Genomic DNA, 22,507 nt, shown 5'->3' on the forward strand with positions numbered 1-22,507 from the left:
ACCTCCAATGCTGCAGAAATGTTTTGTTACCGTTCCCCAGATCTGTGCCTCGACAAAATTGTGTCTCAGAGCTCTCCGGACAATTCCATCAACCGCATGGCTTGGTTTTTGCTCTGACATGCACTGTCAACTGTGGGACCTTATATAGACAGGTGTGTGCCTTTCCAAAACATGTCCAATAAATTGTATTTACCACAGGTGGACTCCAATCAAGTTGTAGAAACATCTCAAGGATGATCAATGGAAACAGGATGTACCTGAGCTCAATTTCGATTCTCAAAGGGTCTGAATACTTATGTAAATAAGGTTTTTCTGTTTTTGCTTTGAAATTATCGGGTATTGTGTGTAGATTGATGAGGAAATTGTTTTATTTATCAATTTTAGAATAAGGCTGCAACGTAACAAAATGTGGAAAAAGTCAAGGGGTCTGAATACTTTCCAAATGGACTGTACATGTGACACGTTAGGCTGCTGCTGGAAGAGCCAACGCTAGGCGGATGATTGGATGTGATATGCTATTCAGCGGAGCAAACATTTCGAAAGTGAAGGTGGTGTGTGTTCGGTGGTTGAATGTTGACATGGAGCTGGTTGAGCAACACTGGGCTGAACAATGACGGATGGAGATAGAGGTACTGTAACAGAGAGAAAGAGGAGAGACAGAGCAAGAGAGAGAGAAGGAGACAAATGGAAGTCCAGAAAAGTGAGAGAGAGAAGGTGAGTGAGAGAGAGAAAGACAGATGCAGAGAGAGAGAGAGAAAAAGAGAGCAGTGAGAGCGAAAGATGGATAGGGGATGTAATAAACTTGCGCAGCCCCATTGTACCGGGGGAGTTCTGCTGACAGCACTAAACCACACCCAGTTTCCCACATCGGCTTTCCTATTGGCTGATCCACAAAATCCCAGCAACAGCCTGCTATCTCTCCTCCCCTCTCTTTCTCCACAAAGGACTTACCAGTGAATGAACTGAGTCAAGCACAAGCTGTTGAAATCGTAAAAGCCTCTCTCCGCCGATCTTTATCACCCAGAGCAACCAGACAGATACCGACGCCATTGCAGTGCACAGGAGAACCCTACCCTGGGTGAAGCTACATCAATAGAGCATGCTACGTAGGAATATACCTTCTCTTCAACAAAACAACAGACTCCACTGAACTGAGAGTCTGTTTTTCCATTCAATTCTCCCCAGAATCTTTCTATTTTCTCATTCTAGGACAGCATTGCTCCTCTCCTCAGCGACTACCCTTGAAGCAGACACTCCCACAACACACCAGGACACCCCAGTCTGACCAAACAAAAGTTGTGGAAACCTATCAACTTTGGAGAGAAGCCTATCTTTACGGCCGGATATACGGTGGCCTTCCAGTGCAGAGAGAGAGTGACATTTGGGGAGAGAAAGAGGGGATTTGGGGATTTTTCTCTCTTCTGGTGGGTCTGTGAAAGTCTGTCAAGACGCCGCGTGCCGTGCTCCGCGTGAAGAATGCCCAGGCGAGGATGGCCAAGCCGGCTGAGCCAGCGCCAACACCTGGGCTCTACATGGAGCGCTCGCAGAGTCGGATCAGCCTGTCGGCCTCCTTCGAGGCCCTGGCCATCTACTTCCCCTGTATGAACTCTTTTGATGAGGACGATGTCGGTAAGCAGCCTAAAGGTGCTAGCAGCAGCCTCCACGGGCCTCCTCATTCACTACTTCCATCATTTCCATCTTCACTGCTCGTGGGTTTCTCGTAGTAGCTCATAATTGTTGTGACAGGTTGGTAGACAAGGTTGTGAAAGTTTGTGAGAGGAGCATGGTTTTGCATGTTGGTATCCCTCTCTTGAGGGATGTGGTGGTGGTTTGCAGTGGTGGTTTGCATGTCTAATAAACCATTTGTGCATCTTTTGATGTATAGTGAACATAGCTTCTGATCAAATGTTGCCACGATGTAAGTGTGTAATACATTTGCAAATGGCTGATGGGTGACTGTTAACAACTCCAAAATTAATATTATAGGTGTCACCCAACTTGATGCATTGCAAATATTAGAACTGCCATTTTAATGTGGAGCTTTGAGCACAAAGCAATTCAGTCTCTCTCTGACTGAGAAATGATTTATCCACCCCAATCTCATTATAAATGGCTGGATGCATAAGCACAACTATTCCCATTACTGCTGCCAACACACACACAAAAGTTGGCTACTTTAACTACTGTAATCAGATGGACGCATGGAAAAGAGAGTAGTAGTTCAGTGTCTGAATGGCAATTGAAATGCTAATTCCTTTGTGATTTGACAAACTACACTTCTCAAGTTCAACACCCACTGATTACAGGTTCATTTCTCCTCTGTTGAGTTGAGCCACAAATATGCCCTCATCATTTCACTTCTCATTCAATCTATCGCTGTCATTATATTTAGGCTGATTTGGACTCTCCCTGGTGCACATTGCCAGCCAAACGTGTGAAGGTGAGGAGAATTGATTGTGAGAATACTACTATCGCTGTTTTATCTCATCGCTCCTCCTCTCTTTTCACTGTGTATGTCTCCATCTTCCCCTCTCTTTTACTGTGTGTTCTGTCTCCGTCTCCCCCTCTTTTTCACTGTCTCTATCTCCCCCTCTCTTTCATGACTCCATCTCCCCCTCTTTCACTCTCTCCATCTCCCCCTCCCTTTCACTGTCTCCATCCCCTTCTCTCCCATTCACTTTCATTGTATACCTCAATCTCCATTATCTCCTCAGTTGTATGTCTCTATCTCCCCCTCCCTTTCATTGTCTCCATCTCCTTCTCTCCCATTCACTTTCATTGTATATCTCAATCTCCATAATCTCCTCAGTTTTATGTCTCTATCTCCCCCTCTCTTTCACTGTATGCAGTGCCTTCAGAAAATATTCCTACCCCTTGACTTTTTCGACATTTTGTTCTATTACAGCCTGGATTCAACATTTATTAAATTGCTATTTTTTTTCAAAACGAGGAATTTAAAAACCTCTGTGGTCTTTGAGGTTGAATCTGTGTTTGAAATTCATTGCTTGACTGACGGACCTTACAGGTAATTGTATGTGTGGGATACAGAGACAAATTCAAAAATCATGTTAAACACTATTATTGAGATTGAGTCCACACAACTTATTATGTGACTTGTTAAGCACATTTTTACTCCTGAATCTATTTAGGCTTGCCATAACAAAGGGGTTAAATACATTTCAGCTTTTCTTTTTATATACATAAAAAAAAATCTAACATATTTCCACATTGATGTTGTGATGACACAAAATCTTAATTTATTCCATTTTAAAGACACAACCAAATGTGTCAAGGGGTGTAAATTCTTTCTGAAGGCATTGTACAGTATCTGAAGGTATACAGTATCTGTATATGTCTCCATATCCTCTCCCCTCTCTGGCTGTCAGCCTGTGGGGATCTGCATGTGAGACAAAGTGCTACCAGGCCAGACATCACATCTCCCCAGCTAAACCTCACCGCCAACAGGAACAGCACATCAGACTGCACCTCCCCATCAAGCTCTAGCTCTACGTACAGTCAGAAGAGTCACACACAGCAGCCCGTTGTCACAGATTTTTCACAGATAGAAATCTCTGGGATTTCATCATCAGCCCTTCCGTGCTAGTATGTCATTACACTCGATTAAATAGCAGACATTTTATTACATGATTGAATCCTTGCATGTATAGCTAAAACCCATGGTCACTGATCTACGTATGTAGCCTACATGTATTATATGTTTCTCTATTTCAGGATCTCATCCGCTTTCCATAACTCGCATCTCATTAGACTTAATCTTGTCAGACAGCAGACATAGACTTTTCATCATGGTCATTTTCTTGCGTGTACTGTAAGAATCACCGGAATAGAATGCAGCAGGTGAGCATATGGTAGTGATGCTACTGTGAAGCTAATGCTGGCAGAATGCATTGCTGTGGCTATAGCATAGCGAACCTAGTGGTGCTGGGAGCCAAAGAGGAGGATTATTGCCTGTTGAGACATGTACTGGCACTCAGCCTTGATTACAGCTTGAAAACCATCGCTGACCCCTGTCACCATGTCTCAGCCAGGGGAAGAAGTGAATAAATATGAATATACTGTATTTGGGAATATATCTGGGGCCCAATTGTTACGGGCAGCATTATAATGCCAAAAGTGAGGAAAATGGGGAACAAATAAAAAGTGACGGAGGAAATTAAACGGTCATGGAAAGAATCCTGTTTCATAATATTTGATACTGTCATATAGATGCAGTACTATAAGCCATTTCATGTGGATGAGGTATGCTTCTAAATCCACCAAATCTGTCAAATTTGGTTTGACAGAAAAGTAAAGCAGCAACTCTAAATATCTACAAATTAACCTTAAACAGGAGTTGAAGAACGCTGTGACGTTTCTAACAGCAAAAACCAACAACATTGGACTAATTAGGGAAATAACCCCAGGACACCCTCCTACTAATACCTACCATAAATCTATTTCTAAGAGGAGAAATTGGGCACAATATAGAAATACACATTGATGAAAAAATGAAACAACTGTTGTATTGGTTGTGGTGATCTATACATTTGCAGGTAATGACAAAGCTAATAATTACACATCAGTTATATCCAGAGGAAACTGAACATTTTATGTTGTTCAATCAGTCAGGTCTATGTTTTAGACAGTGCTAGAACATGGAGGAAAAAAGGTTCCCTTGGCGGCCATGTTGGAGAAACAACAACAGAAAAGTCACCAATAATTTGCAAAAAAGTAGGTCTAGTCAGTGGTGAAAAGAGGCAATCCATTGAATAACATACTGTACATTATATCTACCGATTCCTGTGATATTTTGCATTGCATCGTTTTTCAGTGTCGGTAGAGTTGATTTCCTTAAGGGTGGGCTTAAAAATGAAATAATCACTTAACAATCTAGTGATAGTGTTATTAACTGTTTGCCATTTATGCATTCAGTAAGCTTTGTTTACATATACTCTAACACTTTGCACTAAGTTGTTCTTATATCTGTGTAGTATAGCAGTAACAACACTAACATTATTAACATCTTGTTTTGCACATGGGCACCTGACTGTCTGAAAGTGGGGGTGAAAACTCTTGGTGGTGCACCCAGACTATTTTTGCATTTTAAATGTTTTTTCTACACTGTTTTTTTTAACCCTTTAGACTTGTTCCAGTATACGGGTTGAAAATGGCAGATTTGGGCACTGATAAATGACTAAATTGGAATGTAGAGGCTGTGCAGTAACATGCTATACATCAAATAAAATAACATTTGATTGGTCACATACACAGATTTAGCAGATGTTATTGCAGGTTTAGAGAAATGCTTGTGTTCCTAGCTCCAACAGCGCAGTAGTATCTAACAATTCACAACAATACACACAAATCTAAAAGTAAAATAATGTAATTAAGAAATATATAAATATTAGATTGAGCAATGTCAGAGTAGCATTGACTAAAATACAGTAGAATAGAATACAGTATATACATATGAGATGAGCAGAGCAGTATGTTATTAAAGTTATTATTAAAGTGACTAGTGTTCCATTATTAAAGTGGCCAGTGATTCCAAGTATATAGGGCAGCAGCCTCTAAGGTGCACGGTTGCGTAACCAGGTGGAAGCCGGTTAGTGATGGCTATTTAACAATCTGATAGCCTTGAGATGGAAGCTGTTTTTCAGTCTCTTGGTCCCAGCTTTGATGCACCTGTACTGACCTCGCCTTCTGGAATATAATGGGTGAACAGGCCGTGGCTCGGGTGGTTGATGTCCTTGATCTTTTTGGCCTTCCAGTGACATCGGGTGCTGTAGGTGTCCTGGAGGGCAGGTAGTTTGCCTCTGGTGACACGTTTGGCAGACTGCACCACCCTTTGGAGAGCCCTGGGTTGCAGGCGGTACAGTTGCCGTACCAGGCGGTGATATAGCCCAACAGGATGCTCTCAATTGTGCATCTGTAAAGGTTTGTGAGGGTTTTAGGGGCCAAGCCAAATTTCTTCAGCCTCCTGAGGTTGAAGAGGCGCTGTTGCGACTTCATCGCCACACTGTCTGTGTGGGTGGACCATTTCAGATTATCAGTGATGTGTACGCCGAGGAACTTGATGCTTTCCACCTTCTCCACTGCAGTCCTGTCGATGTGGACAGGGGCGTGTTCCCTCTGCTGTTTCCTGAAGTCCATGATCAGCTTCTTTGTTTAGTTGACATTGAGTGAGATGTTTTTTCCTGGCACCACTCTCCCAGGGCCCTCACCTCCTCCCTGTAGGCTGTCTCGTCATTGTTGGTAATCAGGCCTACTGCTGTTGTGTTGTCTGCAAACTTGATGACTGAGTTGGAGGCGTGTGTGGCCACGCAGTCATGGGTGAACAGGGAGTACAGGAAGGGGTTGAGCACGCACCCTTGTGGAGTCCCTGTGTTGAGGATCAGCGAAGTGGAGGTGTTGTTTCCTACCTTCATCACCTGGGGGCGGCCCATCAGGAAGTCCAGGACCCAGTTGTACAGGGCTGATTAAGAACCAGGGCGTGAGCATAATGATGTGCTTGGAGGGTACTATGGTCTTGAATGCTTAGCTATAGTCAATGCACAGCATTCTTGCATACTGTAGGTATTCCTCTTGTCCAGATGGGATAAGGCAGTGTGCAGTGCGATGGCGATTGCATCGTCTGTGGATCTATTGGGGCGGTATGCAAATTGAAATGGGTCTAGGGTGTCAGGTAAGGTAGAGGTGATATGAACCTTAACTAGCCTCTCAAAGCACTTCATGATGACCGAAGTGAGTGCTACGGGGCAATAGTAATTTAGATCAGTTATCTTTGCTTTCTTGGGTACAGGAACAATGGTGGACATTTTGAAGCGTGGACAGCAGAGATCGAATTTGTCCGTAAACACTCCAGCCAGCTGGTCTGTGCATGCTCTGAGGACGCCGCAAGGGATGCCGTCTGGGCTGGCAACTTTGCAAGGGTTAACGCGCTTAAACATCGGTCACGGAGAAGGAAAGCCCACAGTTCTTGGTAGCGGGCCACGTTGTTGGCACTGTGTTACCCTCAAAGCGGGCAAAGAAGGTGTTGAGCTTGTCCGCAAGCAAGACATCGGTGTCCGCGACATGGCTGGTTTTCCCTTTGTAGTCCGTGATTGTCTGTAGATCCTTGTGTCTGAGCCGTTGAATTGCGACTCCACTTTGTCTCTGTACTGACGTTTTGCCTGTTTTATTGCCTTACGGAGGGAATAACTACAGTGTTTGTATTCAGCCATATTCCCAGTTAACTTGTCATGGTTAAGAGCTCTGGCTCTGCGATTCACAACACTGTAAGGGTTTTGATTGACAGCCATTCTGAACTTGAGCATGACAAGAAGTTGCCCCTATCCCTCCCGCTATTTCAGCAATTTCTGCAAATTTTTATTGTCTGAGTGAGGGAAATGCCGTAAATTAAGAGGACTCCATGTATTTTGAAAGATGAGACATTGAGAATTATAGTAAATACTGCTTTGATGTCATACAAACAAGCCAAAAACCTGTGAGTCGAGATGTGCACTTCACTTTTCCATATCATAAAACTCAGGTAATTTACAGTGTCAACATTTATGACCACTATTATGGAGAGAATTTGCCATGGCAAAATGGGAGGAATTGTCATGTACTGTCATGTTGTGTCTTGTCTCTGTCCTTTCCCTTCACCCTGTCTCCCTCTACTGGTCGTTGTTAGGTTACCTTTTCTCCCCCGCTTTCCCCCAGCTGTTCCTTGTCTCCTCTTGACTACCTCGTCACCCCTTCTCCCACCTGTTCCCCTTTTCCCTCTGATTAGTCCCCTATATCTCTCTCTGTTTTTGTTCCTGTCCTTGTCGGATTCTTGTTTGTTGTGTTTCATGCCTGAACCAGACTGTCGTCATGTTTGCTGTAACCTTGTCTTGTCCTGTCGGAATCTGCCGGTCCGTCTGAGCCTATCTATGTTTGGTAATTAAAGAAGCTCTGTTTAAGTTAATTCGCTTTTGGGTCCTCATTCACGCACCGTAACAGAAGAATCCGACCAAGAATGGACCCAGCGACTTCGGATCCTCTCCACTCAGCCGTCGGGATCCAGGGAGCGATGCTAGGCAGACACGAGCAGGAAGTGTCTGCTGCTCGACATGCCGTTGAGACCCTGGCCACCCAAGTCTCCAACCTCACAGAACAGGTTCACCATCTCCGCCTCGATCCACCGGCCACTTCCAGGGCTTTCGAATCTCCGGAGCCCAGAATCAATAACCCGCCGTGTTACTCTGGGGAGCCCACTGAATGCCGCTCGTTCCTCACCCAGTGTGATATTGTGTTTTCTCTCCAGCCCAACACTTACTCCAGGAGCACTGCTCGTGTCGCCTACGTCATATCTCTCCTTATTGGACGGGCTCGTGAGTGGGGCACGGCAATCTGGGAGGCAAGGGCTGAGTGTACTAACCAGTATCAGGACTTTAAGGAGGAGATGATACGGGTTTTTGATCGACCTGTTTTTGGGGAGGAGGCTTCCAGGGCCCTGTCTTCCCTATGTCAAGGCAATCGATCCATAACAGACTACTCTATTGAGTTTCGCACTCTTGCTGTCTCCAGTGGCTGGAACGAGCCGGCCTTGCTCGCTCGTCTTCTGGAGGGTCTCCGCGCAGAGGTAAAGGATGAGATTCTCTCCCGGGAGGTTCCTTCCAGCGTGGATTCCTTGATTGAACTCGCTATTCGCATTGAGCGACGGGTTGATCTTCGTCACCGAGCTCGTGGAAAGGAGCTCGCGCTCTCCGTCGCTCCCCTCTCCGCATCACTACCATCTTCCTCTGCCGGCTCGGGTGCTGAGCCCATGCAGCTGGGAGGTATCCGCATCTCGACTAAGGAGAGGGAACGGAGAATCACCAACCGCCTCTGTCTCTATTGCGGTTCCGCTGGTCATTTTGTCACTTCATGTCCAGTAAAAGGCCAGAGCTCGTCAGTAAGCGGAGGGCTACTGGTGAGCGCTACTACTCCTGTCTCTCCTTCAAGATCCTGCACTACCTTGTCGGTCCATCTACGCTGGACCGGTTCGTCAGCTTCCTGCAGTGCCTTAATAGACTCTGGGGCGGAGGGCTGTTTTATGGACGAGACCTGGGCTCGGGAACATGACATTCCTCTCAGACAGTTAAAGGAGCCCACGGCCTTGTTCGCCCTGGATGGTAGTCCTCTCCCCAGGATTCAGCGTGAGACGCTACCTTTAACCCTCACTGTTTCTGGTAATCATAGTGAAACCATTTCTTTTTAAATTTTTCGTTCACCTTTTACACCTGTTGTTTTGGGCCATCCCTGGCTAGTTTGTCATAATCCTTCCATTAATTGGTCTAGTAATTCTATCCTCTCCTGGAACGTCTCTTGTCATGTGAAATGTTTAATGTCTGCTATCCCTCCTGTTTCCTCTGTCTCTTCTTCACAGGAGGAGCCTGGTGATTTGACAGGGGTGCCGGAGGAATATCACGATCTGCGCACGGTGTTCAGTCGGTCCAGGGCCACCTCTCTTCCTCCACACCGGTCGTATGATTGTAGTATTGATCTCCTTCCGGGAACCACCCCCCCCCGGGGTAGACTATACTCTCTGTCGGCTCCCGAACGTAAGGCTCTCGAAGATTATTTGTCTGTAGCTCTTGACGCCGGTACCATAGTCCCCTCCTCCTCTCCCGCCGGAGCGGGGTTTTTTTTTGTCAAGAAGAAGGACGGGTCTCTGCGCCCCTGCATAGATTATCGAGGGCTGAATGACATAACAGTGAAGAATCGTTATCCGCTTCCTCTTATGTCTTCAGCCTTCGAGATCCTGCAGGGAGCCAGGTTTTTCACTAAGTTGGACCTTCGTAACGCTTACCATCTCGTGCGCATCAGGGAGGGGGACGAGTGGAAGACGGCGTTTAACACTCCGTTAGGGCACTTTGAATACCGGGTCCTTCCTTTCGGCCTCGCTAACGCTCCAGCTGTCTTTCAGGCATTAGTCAATGATGTCCTGAGAGACATGCTGAACATCTTTGTTTTCGTTTACCTTGACGATATCCTGATTTTTTCACCGTCACTCCAGATTCATGTTCAGCACGTTCGACGTGTCCTCCAGCGCCTTTTAGAGAATTGTCTTTTTGTGAAGGCTGAGAAGTGCACTTTTCATGCCTCCTCCGTCACATTTCTCGGTTCTGTTATTTCCGCTGAAGGCATTAAGATGGATCCCGCTAAGGTCCAAGCTGTCATTGATTGGCCCGTCCCTAAGTCACGCGTCGAGCTGCAGCGCTTTCTCGGCTTCGCGAACTTCTATCGTCGTTTCATCCGTAATTTCGGTCAGGTGGCAGCTCCTCTCACAGCCCTTACTTCTGTCAAGACGTGCTTTAAGTGGTCCGTTTCCGCCCAGGGAGCTTTTGATCTCCTCAAGAATCGTTTTACATCCGCTCCTATCCTTGTTACACCTGACGTCTCTAGACAGTTCGTTGTCGAGGTTGACGCGTCAGAGGTGGGCGTGGGAGCCATTCTTTCTCAGCGCTCCCTCTCTGACGACAAGGTCCACCCATGCGCGTATTTTTCTCATCGCCTGTCGCCGTCGGAACGTAACTATGATGTGGGTAACCGCGAACTGCTCGCCATCCGGTTAGCCCTAGGCGAATGGCGACAGTGGTTGGAGGGGGCGACCGTTCCTTTTGTCGTTTGGACTGACCATAGGAACCTTGAGTACATCCGTTCTGCCAAACGACTTAATGCGCGTCAGGCGCGTTGGGCGCTGTTTTTCGCTCGTTTCGAGTTCGTGATTTCTTATCGTCCGGGCTCTAAGAACACCAAGCCTGATGCTTTGTCTCGTCTCTTCAGTTCTTCAGTAGCCTCCACTGACCCCGAGGGGATTCTCCCTGAGGGGCGTGTTGTCGGGTTGACTGTCTGGGGAATTGAGAGGCAGGTAAAACAAGCGCTCACTCACACTCCGTCGCCGCGCGCTTGTCCTAGGAACCTTCTTTTCGTTCCCGTTCCTACTCGTCTGGCCGTTCTTCAGTGGGCTCACTCTGCCAAGTTAGCCGGCCACCCTGGCGTTCGGGGTACGCTTGCTTCCATTCGCCAGCGTTTTTGGTGGCCCACCCGGGAGCATGACACGCGTCGTTTCGTGGCTGCTTGTTCGGTCTGCGCGCAGACTAAGTCCGGTAACTCTCCTCCTGCCGGCCGTCTCAGGCCGCTTCCTATTCCCTCTCGACCGTGGTCTCACATCGCCTTAGATTTTGTCACCGGACTGCCTTCGTCAGCGGGGAAGACTGTTATTCTTACGGTTGTCGATAGGTTCTCTAAGGCGGCTCATTTCATTCCCCTTGCTAAGCTTCCTTCTGCTAAAGAGACGGCACAAATCATCATCGAGAATGTTTTCAGAATTCATGGCCTTCCGTCAGACGTCGTTTCGGACAGAGGTTTCACGTCTCAATTTTGGAGGGAGTTTTGCCGTTTGATTGGGGCGTCCGTCAGTCTCTCTTCCGGCTTTCACCCCCAGTCTAACGGTCAAGCAGAACGGGCCAATCAGACTATTGGTCGCATCTTACGCAGTCTTTCTTTTCGCAACCCTGCGTCTTGGTCAGAACAGCTCCCCTGGGCAGAATACGCCCACAACTCGCTTCCTTCGTCTGCGACCGGGCTATCTCCTTTTCAGAGTAGCCTCGGGTACCAGCCTCCGCTGTTCTCATCTCAGTTCGCCGAGTCCAGCGTCCCCTCCGCTCAGGCTTTTGTCCAACGTTGCGAGCGCACCTGGAAGAGGGTCAGGTCTGCACTTTGCCGTTATAGGACGCAGACTGTGAGGGCTGCTAATAAGCGTAGAACTAAGAGTCCTAGATATTGTCGCGGTCAGAGAGTTTGGCTCTCCACTCAGAACCTTCCCCTTAAGACGGCTTCTCGCAAGTTGACCCCGCGGTTCATTGGTCCGTTCCGTATTTCTCGGGTCATTAATCCTGTCGCAGTTCGACTTCTTCTTCCGCGATACCTTCGTCGCGTCCACCCGGTCTTCCATGTCTCCTGCATCAAGCCCGTCCTTCGCGCCCCCGCTCGTCTTCCCCCCCCCCCCCCCCCCCCATCCTTGTCGAGGGCGCACCCATCTACAGGGTCCGTAGAATTTTGGACATGCGTCCTCGGGGCCGTGGTCACCAGTACCTCGTAGATTGGGAGGGGTACGGTCCTGAGGAGAGGAGTTGGGTTCCCTCTCGGGACGTGCTGGACCGTGCGCTGATCGAGGATTTCCTCCGTTGCCGCCAGGTTTCCTCCTCGAGTGCGCCAGGAGGCGCTCGGTGAGTGGGGGGGTACTGTCATGTACTGTCATGTTGTGTCTTGTCTCTGTCCTTTCCCTTCACCCTGTCTCCCTCTACTGGTCGTTGTTAGGTTACCTTTTCTCCCCCGCTTTCCCCCAGCTGTTCCTTGTCTCCTCTTGACTACCTCGTCACCCCTTCTCCCACCTGTTCCCCTTTTCCCTCTGATTAGTCCCCTATATCTCTCTCTGTTTTTGTTCCTGTCCTTGTCGGATTCTTGTTTGTTGTGTTTCATGCCTGAACCAGACTGTCGTCATGTTTGCTGTAACCTTGTCTTGTCCTGTCGGAATCTGCCGGTCCGTCTGAGCCTACCTATGTTTGGTAATTAAAGAAGCTCTGTTTAAGTTAATTCGCTTTTGGGTCCTCATTCACGCACCGTAACAGGAATAATATTGTTTTACCCAAAATGGATTTGAATTAGAATGTTGTACATGGTAGGTTCAGAAAAAACATTTTTAAATTGTACATTAAGTTGTCATCTTTTTTTGTCACAAATAATGCAGTCACAATAATGCAGTACATTTACAAATGTGACTTTGATAGATTTTTTGACAATTTTCTTTCTAAATAAGGCATGTGAGGGCATTGAAAAAGAACTGTCAACTTGAAAATGCAAACTGGAGTTTTGCAGGTGTTTATCGTTGTCTCTGATTGGGAACCATATTTAGGCAGCCATATTCTTTGAGTGTTTTGTGGGTGATTGTCCTTAGTGTCTTGATGTCCTTAGTGTCTTGATGTCCTTAGTGTCTTGATGTCCTTAGTGTCTTGATGTCCTTAGTGTCTTGATGTCCTTAGTGTCTTGATGTCCTTAGTGTCTTGATGTCCTTAGTGTCTTGATGTCCTTGTTCTGTGTGTATGTGCACCAGTATTAGGCTGTTTCGGTTTTCGTTACGTTCATTGTTTTGTAGTGTTGTATTTAGATTCGTGTTGCTTCTGTTTTAAATAAACATGGATCGCAATCTACACGCCGCATTTTGGTCCGACTCTCCTTCTACCGAAGAATGCCGTTACAATATGGGTCATTTTGAACAGTTTGGGCTAGAGCTGGGTTCTCCAACCTTTTCTTTCATAAAAGCTACTTCATACTAAAACATGTTTTCACAAGCTAATCATATACAGTTTGCATATTTTGTTATTGTGTAGGCCAAATTTGATGACTAAAAACAAAGAACATTCATAACTTAATTGCATTTTGGTTCTTAAAATCACACATTGTTTTTACAAAAATCATTGTACTGTAGCCCACATTGAGAATATTGCCTTTTTAAGATGAGAGAGCGAACTGGTTTGAACAGTCCCTGCAGGACAAGGCTACTATCAATTATTTTCCAATTATTGTTAAATTGTCATTCTGTTTAATAGTGGCCTCTTGAACAATAACCACCGTGAGTAGGCTACATATCTGTCAACAAATGCTGAAGAAACATCATAATCATTTAAATAATCATTAGTAGATGTCAAAAAGGCAGAATGCTGTTAAATGCCTGTAAACAACTTGGGAGGAAAATTATTTATCTGATTTAATTATGTAATATTAGGCCTAATATCACTATCTACTTGCGAGCTACTCATTGACAGCCTGCGAGCTACCGGACAGGCAGTTTTCTGTTCAGGTGCAACCTTTGGTAGGCTGAAGGATGGCTACTCAGAGTCAGAGTTTGCACTACAGTGAAGCCTAATCAGACATGCCCATGCTCATCAAGGTTCTAACAGGCAGAGTGAAACGATACAATGAATTTGCTGGTGGTGCACGCAGCTCAAATTATATGTAACAGCACCTTTGGACCAACACCATCAATAAAAATGTAACAGCACAAAAAAATGTATAAACCATTTTATTTTGCAGGTGCCTTTTCATTTTAAACACCAGTGGTGCAACTAGAGCTTTTTTTAACCAGGCAAGTCAGTTAAGAACAAATTCTTATTTACAATGAAGGCCTAGAAACAGTGGGTTAAATGCCTTGTTCATGGGCAGAACGGCAGATTTTTACCTTGTCATCTCGGGGATTCGGCCTAGCAACCTTTTGGTTACTGGCTCAACGTTCTAACCACTAGGCTACCTGCCACCCCTTTCTAACTAAACTAAAACAGTGGCACACAGGAGGGAAGCAAAACTTTCCAGTGCTCAAAACCATTAATCTTGAGTCCATTGGGGGAGGGGGTGAAAAATGGAATCTGTTCATTTTTATATCATATATAAAATTGTCATATCTATAGTTTTACATTACAAATCATATAAAATCATATATAAAATTGTCATATCTATAGTATTACATTACATTACATTACAAAACATTACAAATATAAAAAAAATGACAGATTTTCCAATGGAATATGATAATTTGCAAAACAATACATTTGCACCCTTATTTTGAAAGTGGAAGTGCAGCTGCTCCATTGGCTCCATTGCTCAGGCGCCTCTGGTTATGCAGCAGATGGCTAAGTGCATCACTACTGCCTTCATGACACCTAGAATTACTGTTGCGGTAACAGAAATGCCTTGGCTTTTCGTGGTCAGTGAGATTGATGGTGCTTCTTGGGCATGTTATGTTAGGTTGTGAGTTCAAGCCCTGGTGCACTTACTCAAATCACACAGTCGGGTTTAATCTGGCTGTTGGGGTTGCTGCTAGATGAGGCCAAAGTGTGGTGGATGGCTAAGTGCATCACTACTGCCATCCTGAGACCTAGAAGTACTGTCATCCAGATTCAGAAATGTGTGGTCTTTTCTGGGTCAGTTTACAGTTATCTCCATGTTCACCTTATAGCCTCATGGCATGAATGAATAATCTCTCTATTGGGTCCTCAGCTCAACCAATGCCTCAAAGGTCAAGTATCTATTACCTTTCCCAAGGTCAGTGTCTCAGCTGTGTTCATAGGGTCCCATAATGGACTACATGCAAGAAATGTGTATTCAGATCCAACCCACCGCACAACCTTCTCCCAATGTATTTAAAGTATCATCTTTTACTTCAAATGTTTGTGTTTACCACTCGTATTGACACACTACTGAGGATCTATATGCCAAGCCTGTTTTCTAGCGCCTCCAGGAGAGGAACTGGGATCTATTGAAAAAAATCTCAGAACTTCCTATGCTTGTTACCACTCCCTCACTGTCAAGCCTGGTTTGATGCTGCCTCTCAAAATATTATTGAGACTGAGAGAGAGAGAGAAATAGAGAGTTCTCTCTATAGAGAGTGAAATAGACACTGTCTCGAGAAATGTAGTTCCCATACCTATGCACTTGCAGTCTGCATTGTATTAAACAATGAGGAATTAATGTTGTCAAGTTGTCATGTGTGTGTAGGGGGTAAACATCCCTTAGCCCCTAATGGATTTTGAATGAAAAAATATGTGTATCTGAAGTTACTCAGTGGTAATGTGACTTTTTTAGGCTTTATCAAGTGTATAATCCTTCCAATATTTATATAATCTGTCACTATGTATGATATTTCATCCTAGAGCAATCCTCTAAAAATGGCAAATCCATATTTGATTTACACAAACATGAGATAGATGAGATGAAGTAACCCTGTTAGCAATCTATTGATGTTCTCTTGTTAGCCATGTGAAACCCATTCATGCAGCTTGCCTGCATCAACCCCTCCACCTCCTCCTCCTTTCCTTGCTTGCTTTGTTCCAGCTAATACAATGCTGTGGATATGCACAAACATGTGTTCTATGAAAGCAAGGTCTGTACAGAACAAGCACTGATCTGACCTTTAAGCAAATGTGTGCTACAGCTACACCTCCCCATTCGGAGCTAGCCTATAACAGGAGCTGTGGAACATTCAGATATAAATATATGATGTAGAACAAACATGCCTCTCTTACATGTAGAATGAGGAATCATGTTGGCCCTATTCATGACATTTCTATCTGCAATGTTCCACGTTAGCCTACTGAATGTGGCCCAGGACTGTGTGACAGACCTAAATCATATGTTTCTCTTGGTCGTCTATTAGGATGGCTGCTTGTTTTGTTTTAGGCATTTACATAACATGCTCTTATCGGCTTTGCAAAATGGGACTACTTAGGGCTTAACACAATGAGCCCATCCCAAACCCATTGGCCTTACTGCAGCATTGTTATTAGGACATCTGTATCCTCCACATCAATGTCAAGTTTCATTTCTAGTGTATTATGGGTTGTTATTACTCACGGTATTTGATTTAGATGCCATTGACCAGAATGACTATATCAAGTCAGACAAGTTACAACAAAATAGAGTTGCACAGGTTGGGAAATTGTAATATTGTGTATGGATGAGTTCCAAACAAAGGATCAGAGTCTGTTTCATCAGAGACATCTGAAACCCTGTGTATATCCTTCATCAGATGTAGGATTGCATATTCTGTTCAGTGACTTTCAAACTTCATGACCTGGGTCATCTGATCAAACCATCTAACACAGAAGACACCCCAGAGGCAGAGTGGTCTACAGCAATACCCTTATCTCTGGCAGACCATTCCTTGAAATCATTAGGGATTGATGAGTTACAGGCACCACCAATCCATCACCTGCTTAATGGTTCATTAATGGAAGAGTGAGTAATGGAGTGCTATATGATGGCCCAATCAATGATCAGAATTAAAAAGAGCATTGACGACTGGGGTTTGGGATCGATAACAGGTGATAGGAATGGTGATAGGAATGGTACATTTAATTATATTAAAACATTAGAAAATATCCATTTCACAAGCCATTCTCTGTGGGAGGAGAAGCAGATACTGATGTTGATAGAGATAGTGATAAAACATGTTGTTTCTGATGCATGAGTTTTTGAAGATAAGAAATACAATGTTCAGTTTCGTGAACTTAAAAAATATGTTTTTATTAGGATCCTCATTAGTGACTGCTAGTTTTACTGGGATCTAACACATAGCAAAAAATACATAGCAGACAAAAGACTGTTTGGATAATTTTCCTTCAATTCACAAGTGCCTGAATCATATATTGTGCCTCTGGCCTGAGACAATATGTTCAATATGTAGCCTACCTAGGCTCATGTCAACTAGCTAGCTAACTTAGCTGGTTCATTGTTTCCCATGCGACGAAGTTAGGCTTGCAAGCATTTAAGCTAGGTAGCCTATGACAACAAAAACTAAAAGTGTACTTTATGATAGAGCCATAGACCGTTTTGCCAACCTGAAAGTGAGGAGGATGGCATTGGCGTTCAACTAGTCTACAAGTAGTCCACACACACACACACACACACACACACACACACACACACACACACACACACACACACACACACACATACACACACACACACACACACACACACACACACACACACACACACACACACACACACACACACACACACACACACACACACACACACACACACACACACACACACACACACACACACACAAATCAGTACCATGGACAGCCACACCATATTTAGGAACATTGATTGGACTAAATCGTTTTCAGTATCTTTAAGTTTGTTTTGTTTGTATTAAATTAAGCATATATAGCCTTGTTTATTTGATGATGTTTAAGTTGAAATGGTGCTGGAATAGCTGTGGCAGTGGACTTTGTGCTGACTTGCAATAACTCCGTTGTTCTAAATCAGTAGTTGTTTAGTAAACTGTCGAAAACATTAAGTTGCTTGACCATGCGATATTTGCTTTGTGGACTTCACTGGACAGATGTTGCTCTCCGGTTTTGTAATGAAACACAAAACCGCCACTATGTGACTGTTGGCTTTTTGTTGTCTTGGCCTTATTGTATATCATGGTGGCGTATTAACAAATGGGTTAAAGAGCAAAAATCGCAATTATCACAACATAGGCTTGGCTTGGCTTCAGCAGTGATTTTACCCATGTACCGCTACTGCTATCTTGTGAACCATTTAATAAGAAAAATTATCAGCAGGTGCTTTAAAAATACCCCTTCTCTCCCTTTCCCTGTTTCAAATTTATGTGCTAAATGAATTCAGCCAACTTAATCAATGTGCTCTATTTCATTTATATCCCCACACTAGGGAACTCTGTAATGAGACCTACTTGTACATGTGCTACATTAGACTGGACACCAAAGTTATCAATCTGGTTCACATTGATGGGAAGGTATGTGTGTCATACGGTCCCGATTCTTGTCTTCATATGCAAGCATTGTAGATTGGTGGTTTCCTAGAGGCCTCTAAGTAAAGACAAAGTCTCTTTTCACGTAAAAAAAAAAAGCAGATGCTTGAAAACAAACTATGTTGAAATGACAAAACAAGGTAATCAGCTGAAAATGCATTGCTTTCTGAGTCTGTTTTTTAGTGTACATTTGTTACAGAGAATTGAAATGTATTTAAATACTGTATACATTATCAATTTGTTATATTGCTGCTATACTAAACAAAAATATGAACACAAGGTGTGAAGTCCCATGTTTCATGAGTTGAAAAAGATCCCAGGAATTTCTCTCAAATTCTGTGCACAAATTTGTTTATATTCCTGTTAGTGAGCATTTCTCCTTTGCCAAGATAATCCATCATCCTGACAGGTGTGGCATATCAAGAAGCTGATTATACAGCATGATCACTACAGAGGTGCACCTTGTGCTGGGGACCATAAAAGGCCACTCTAATATGTGCAGTTTTGTCACAAAACACAATGCCACAGATATTTAAACTTTTAAGGGAGTGTGCAATTGACATGCGGATTGCAGGACTGTCCAACAGAGCTGTTGCCAGATAATTTAATGTTCATAGACTAGAGCACATATAACATTGTACCAATAATGCTTTTTATGATGAGAAATCAATGAGCCTGTGTATTTTCCTTCAGTTTATAGCACTATTTTTTTAATGGCAAGTCATTTATTATACTATTTGCAACAGAACAGGTCTCTGTATTCAGGGTTTATTGAATGTTTATTGTCCCTTTCTATGCTATATGAATTCTTATTCCATTTGTACTGTACATCTGTCTCAACCTTGCAAGAACCATTATAGTCCCACCTGCTGTGCATAACACTATTGTTCAGCTGGATCTTGCTGGAAAGGTGAAATAGTGTTACACTCTAAGAGAGTATAAGTAAGACATAATGATCCTTCTCTAAAATTTTAACAGGGTTAAAACATTTTCAAAGCCACGGGACACACTTCCAGAATGTCTTTGGTGTGGTTTCCCATAGCAACAACATCCTTTTCATACTTCTTGTGGCAGAATGTCCTTTTTCAGACATAGCTTTAGAGAAGTTGTTAGGACAACATGCTGCTCATTGCTTTTATATAATACACTCGGGTTGATATGGTTTCAGACAGCATGTACAGGTAGTATATGAAATGTGTCTAAGATTCAGGATTTGAATGCTGAATATGATTTTATTCCCATTCTTAATGAGTGGAATTCGGTTACCTGCAGACAGGATGCGTATCAATGCACAATTATTTGAAACCAGTCTTTGAGTAACCCCAATATGCCTATGTTTAATCTCCCAGTGAACAGCATGAAAATAGCAATGTTCTGGGTCACATCTGAGCAATATTAAAAACCTAATCCCTGACACCCCCTACTGGAGTTGCTATGTAAGACTGGGCCATGTACAGATATCACAGTTATTTTACACGCACCAAATGATCAAATCTCAATAGTATGATTATTGCACGGAAGACTATGGACCAATTCTCTGTATCTTTGGGTAAGGTGTCTATAGTGTTCAGTACTGTACTGCATGGTTGTGAGACAATGGCACAGTACAAAGTTAACATAGACTAGGATGACCTGCAAATGATACTGCACTCTGTCTGTTCCACCAGGCTGTAAAAAGGGGACATTTTCCTGTCCTTAATAATAGATTGACGATGTCAAAGACTTTTTATCAAGCCTGTTGGAGCACTCTATCAAAAAGTGTCTCTTGCTTAGAATGAGAAATGTTAGGTAGGCGAGGCTACTACTGTGAACATCTTGTATTTACTGAGAATTAGAAATAGAAAAAAACGACCTTTGTCTCTATAACTAAAACTACCTTTGTCTCTATAACCTTGTACTTTGCACAAGGGCAAGGTAGCCAATTTATTATTACCTTGACATTATGAACCGGTAAGGTTCCTCTTAATTCATTGTTATGCGTTGATGGACAGGAATAACTATGAATTGTTACTGTAAATAATGTGGCTGTGTGGTTGGCACTTGTTGTACAACAGTTCTGGCATTCTGTAGAATTCCAAATTAAAGTTTTGCACTGCTGTACATCAACAGCTCAATTTGGAAAAATTCTCCCTCTGAGTTAAGAAATACTGCCTTTTGAAAAATCAAAGCCCTGTTTTTAAATGTTGCTAGTGTGTTTGCAGTTGGAGGCTAAATCAAGGAAGTGATTCATGAGCTAGTATGTGGAGCAAACATTATCCTATTATTGATATAGCCTAGTATAATATTGTTTTGTTTTAGGTTTTGGAAAAGGAGGTTTGGGTGGAGATTTGAATGTAACATTGACACTTTGATGCAGGCTAAATCCTTACATAATGAACAAGATCATATGTGAAACGGACAGATGCACATAATGAACCTCAAATGACCCAATGGCACAACCCATCAACCCTTGCCACACAGGCACAAACTGGTTAAATCTGTGTTGTTTTAATGTAATTTGTCAACACCTTGTGATGTGGAATCTACGTGAAAAAGACATTGGATTTTAAAATATTAACTATTGTTTTGAGGGTGGATTTTCCAACACACTATTAGGTCATCATGGTAACCAATTTTAAACATAAACAAACCTTGTATAAAATATGTTGAATTTTTACCTTTGAAACAACAGCTCTTCAACATAATATCCAAAATATCCACTATAAGCAAGAAAACAATAGGCTGGGCTGCACCTTCTACTGGAGAGTTGATCTGTCTACAGCTATCCCCTTGGTCTCCCATCCAGGGTTTTAACCAAGCCCAGCACTGCTTAGCTTTCATATCTTTAACTGACTATTACCAATGTGCAATCCTGAGATTGATTGTTGAGAGATCTGCATTTAATAGATTTACCATTGCTATCGAAGTAATTCCAAAGGTTAAATTTAACAGAGCAAATTAAATGTAACCATACTTTATCAATCATATATCATCAATATTGCTATTTAGGCCTATATAGCATTTGGGAAGTCATCAATAGCTGTTGTTTAAATTCCAGGATTCAACTAAAAATAGACAACAGACAACAGACTTTCAGCATGCTTATAGGGAAAGACATTCAACAAGCACAGCACTTACACAAATTACTGATGATTAGCTAAGAGAAATTTATGATAAAAATATAGTGGGAGATGTTTTGTTCGACTTCAGTGTGGGTTTTGACATTATCGTTCATAGTCTGCTGCTGGAAAAACATATGTGTTATGGCTTTACACCCCCTGCTATATTGTGGATAAAGAGAGGTTGTTCTTTATAGAAGTCTCTCCAACATAATAAACAATTAATTTCAATCTTTACTAATGACACGCCACTAACTTTGAGAAAAGCCAGTGTGTCTATGTATGCAGATGACTCAACACTAAATCTTGTAATAAATAATATGAAATTTGAGCAAGTTGAGGTGACTAAACTGCTTGGAGTAACCCTGGATTGTAAACTATCATAGTCAAAACATGTTGATACAACAGTAGCTAAGATGGGGAGAAGTTTGTCCATAATGTAGCGCTGCTCTGCCTTTTTACAACACTATCAACAAGGCAGGTCCTACAGGCCCTAGTTTTGTCAAACCTGAACTACTATTCAGTCGTGTGGTCAGGTGCCACAAAAGAGTCACCATGGAAAATTACAATTGGCTCAGAACAAGACAGCACGGCTGGCCCTTAAATGTACACAGAGAGCTAACATTAATAATGTGCATGTAAATCTCTCATGGCTCAAAGTGGAGGAGAGATTGACTTCATAGCTACTTGTTTTTGTAAGAAGTGTTGACATGCTGAATGTACCGAGGTGTCTGTTTAAACTACTAGCACACAGCTCAGACACCCAAGCATACCCCACAAGACATGCGTAACCAACTGAGCGTCACCAACAACACCACGTATAGTCTCAAGTTTGACGGTTGACAGCCCGCAGAACTTGTATCTAGCGTTGGATGTAATCCATATCCTGGCCATCTGATTGTTGAACTTTACGGAAGCCCATTTTCACTAGAGTAGCTATTTCCCAATCAATATGTGCATTGCAAATCAAGCCAGGTGGGCGGGGTTTGCTCCATTTCAACCATTCCATTGGTCCTCCTAAGGAAAGCTCCATGCAAATAGAAATCTCCCAGTCTTT

The 22,507-nt window shown here is 43.4% G+C and overlaps 1 protein-coding gene across 2 annotated transcripts in view; it reads left to right on the forward strand.

The window, feature by feature from the left end:
- Positions 1-949: 949 nt before the first annotated feature.
- rims4 (regulating synaptic membrane exocytosis 4) overlaps positions 950-22,507 on the forward strand; it is a 60,320-nt gene continuing 38,762 nt past the window's right edge. Inside the window, exon 1 of one of the 2 annotated variants that reach the window (XM_021609118.2) lies at positions 950-1,644. In XM_021609118.2, the coding sequence (XP_021464793.1) occupies positions 1,491-1,644 (154 nt within the window). In that variant the 5' untranslated portion in view covers positions 950-1,490. The remainder of the gene's footprint in view (positions 1,645-22,507) is intronic. The other variant, XM_021609119.2, reaches the window with a different exon arrangement.

Source organism: Oncorhynchus mykiss, chromosome 7 (assembly GCF_013265735.2).
Source record: "Oncorhynchus mykiss isolate Arlee chromosome 7, USDA_OmykA_1.1, whole genome shotgun sequence".
NCBI classification, from domain to species: domain Eukaryota; kingdom Metazoa; phylum Chordata; class Actinopteri; order Salmoniformes; family Salmonidae; genus Oncorhynchus; species Oncorhynchus mykiss.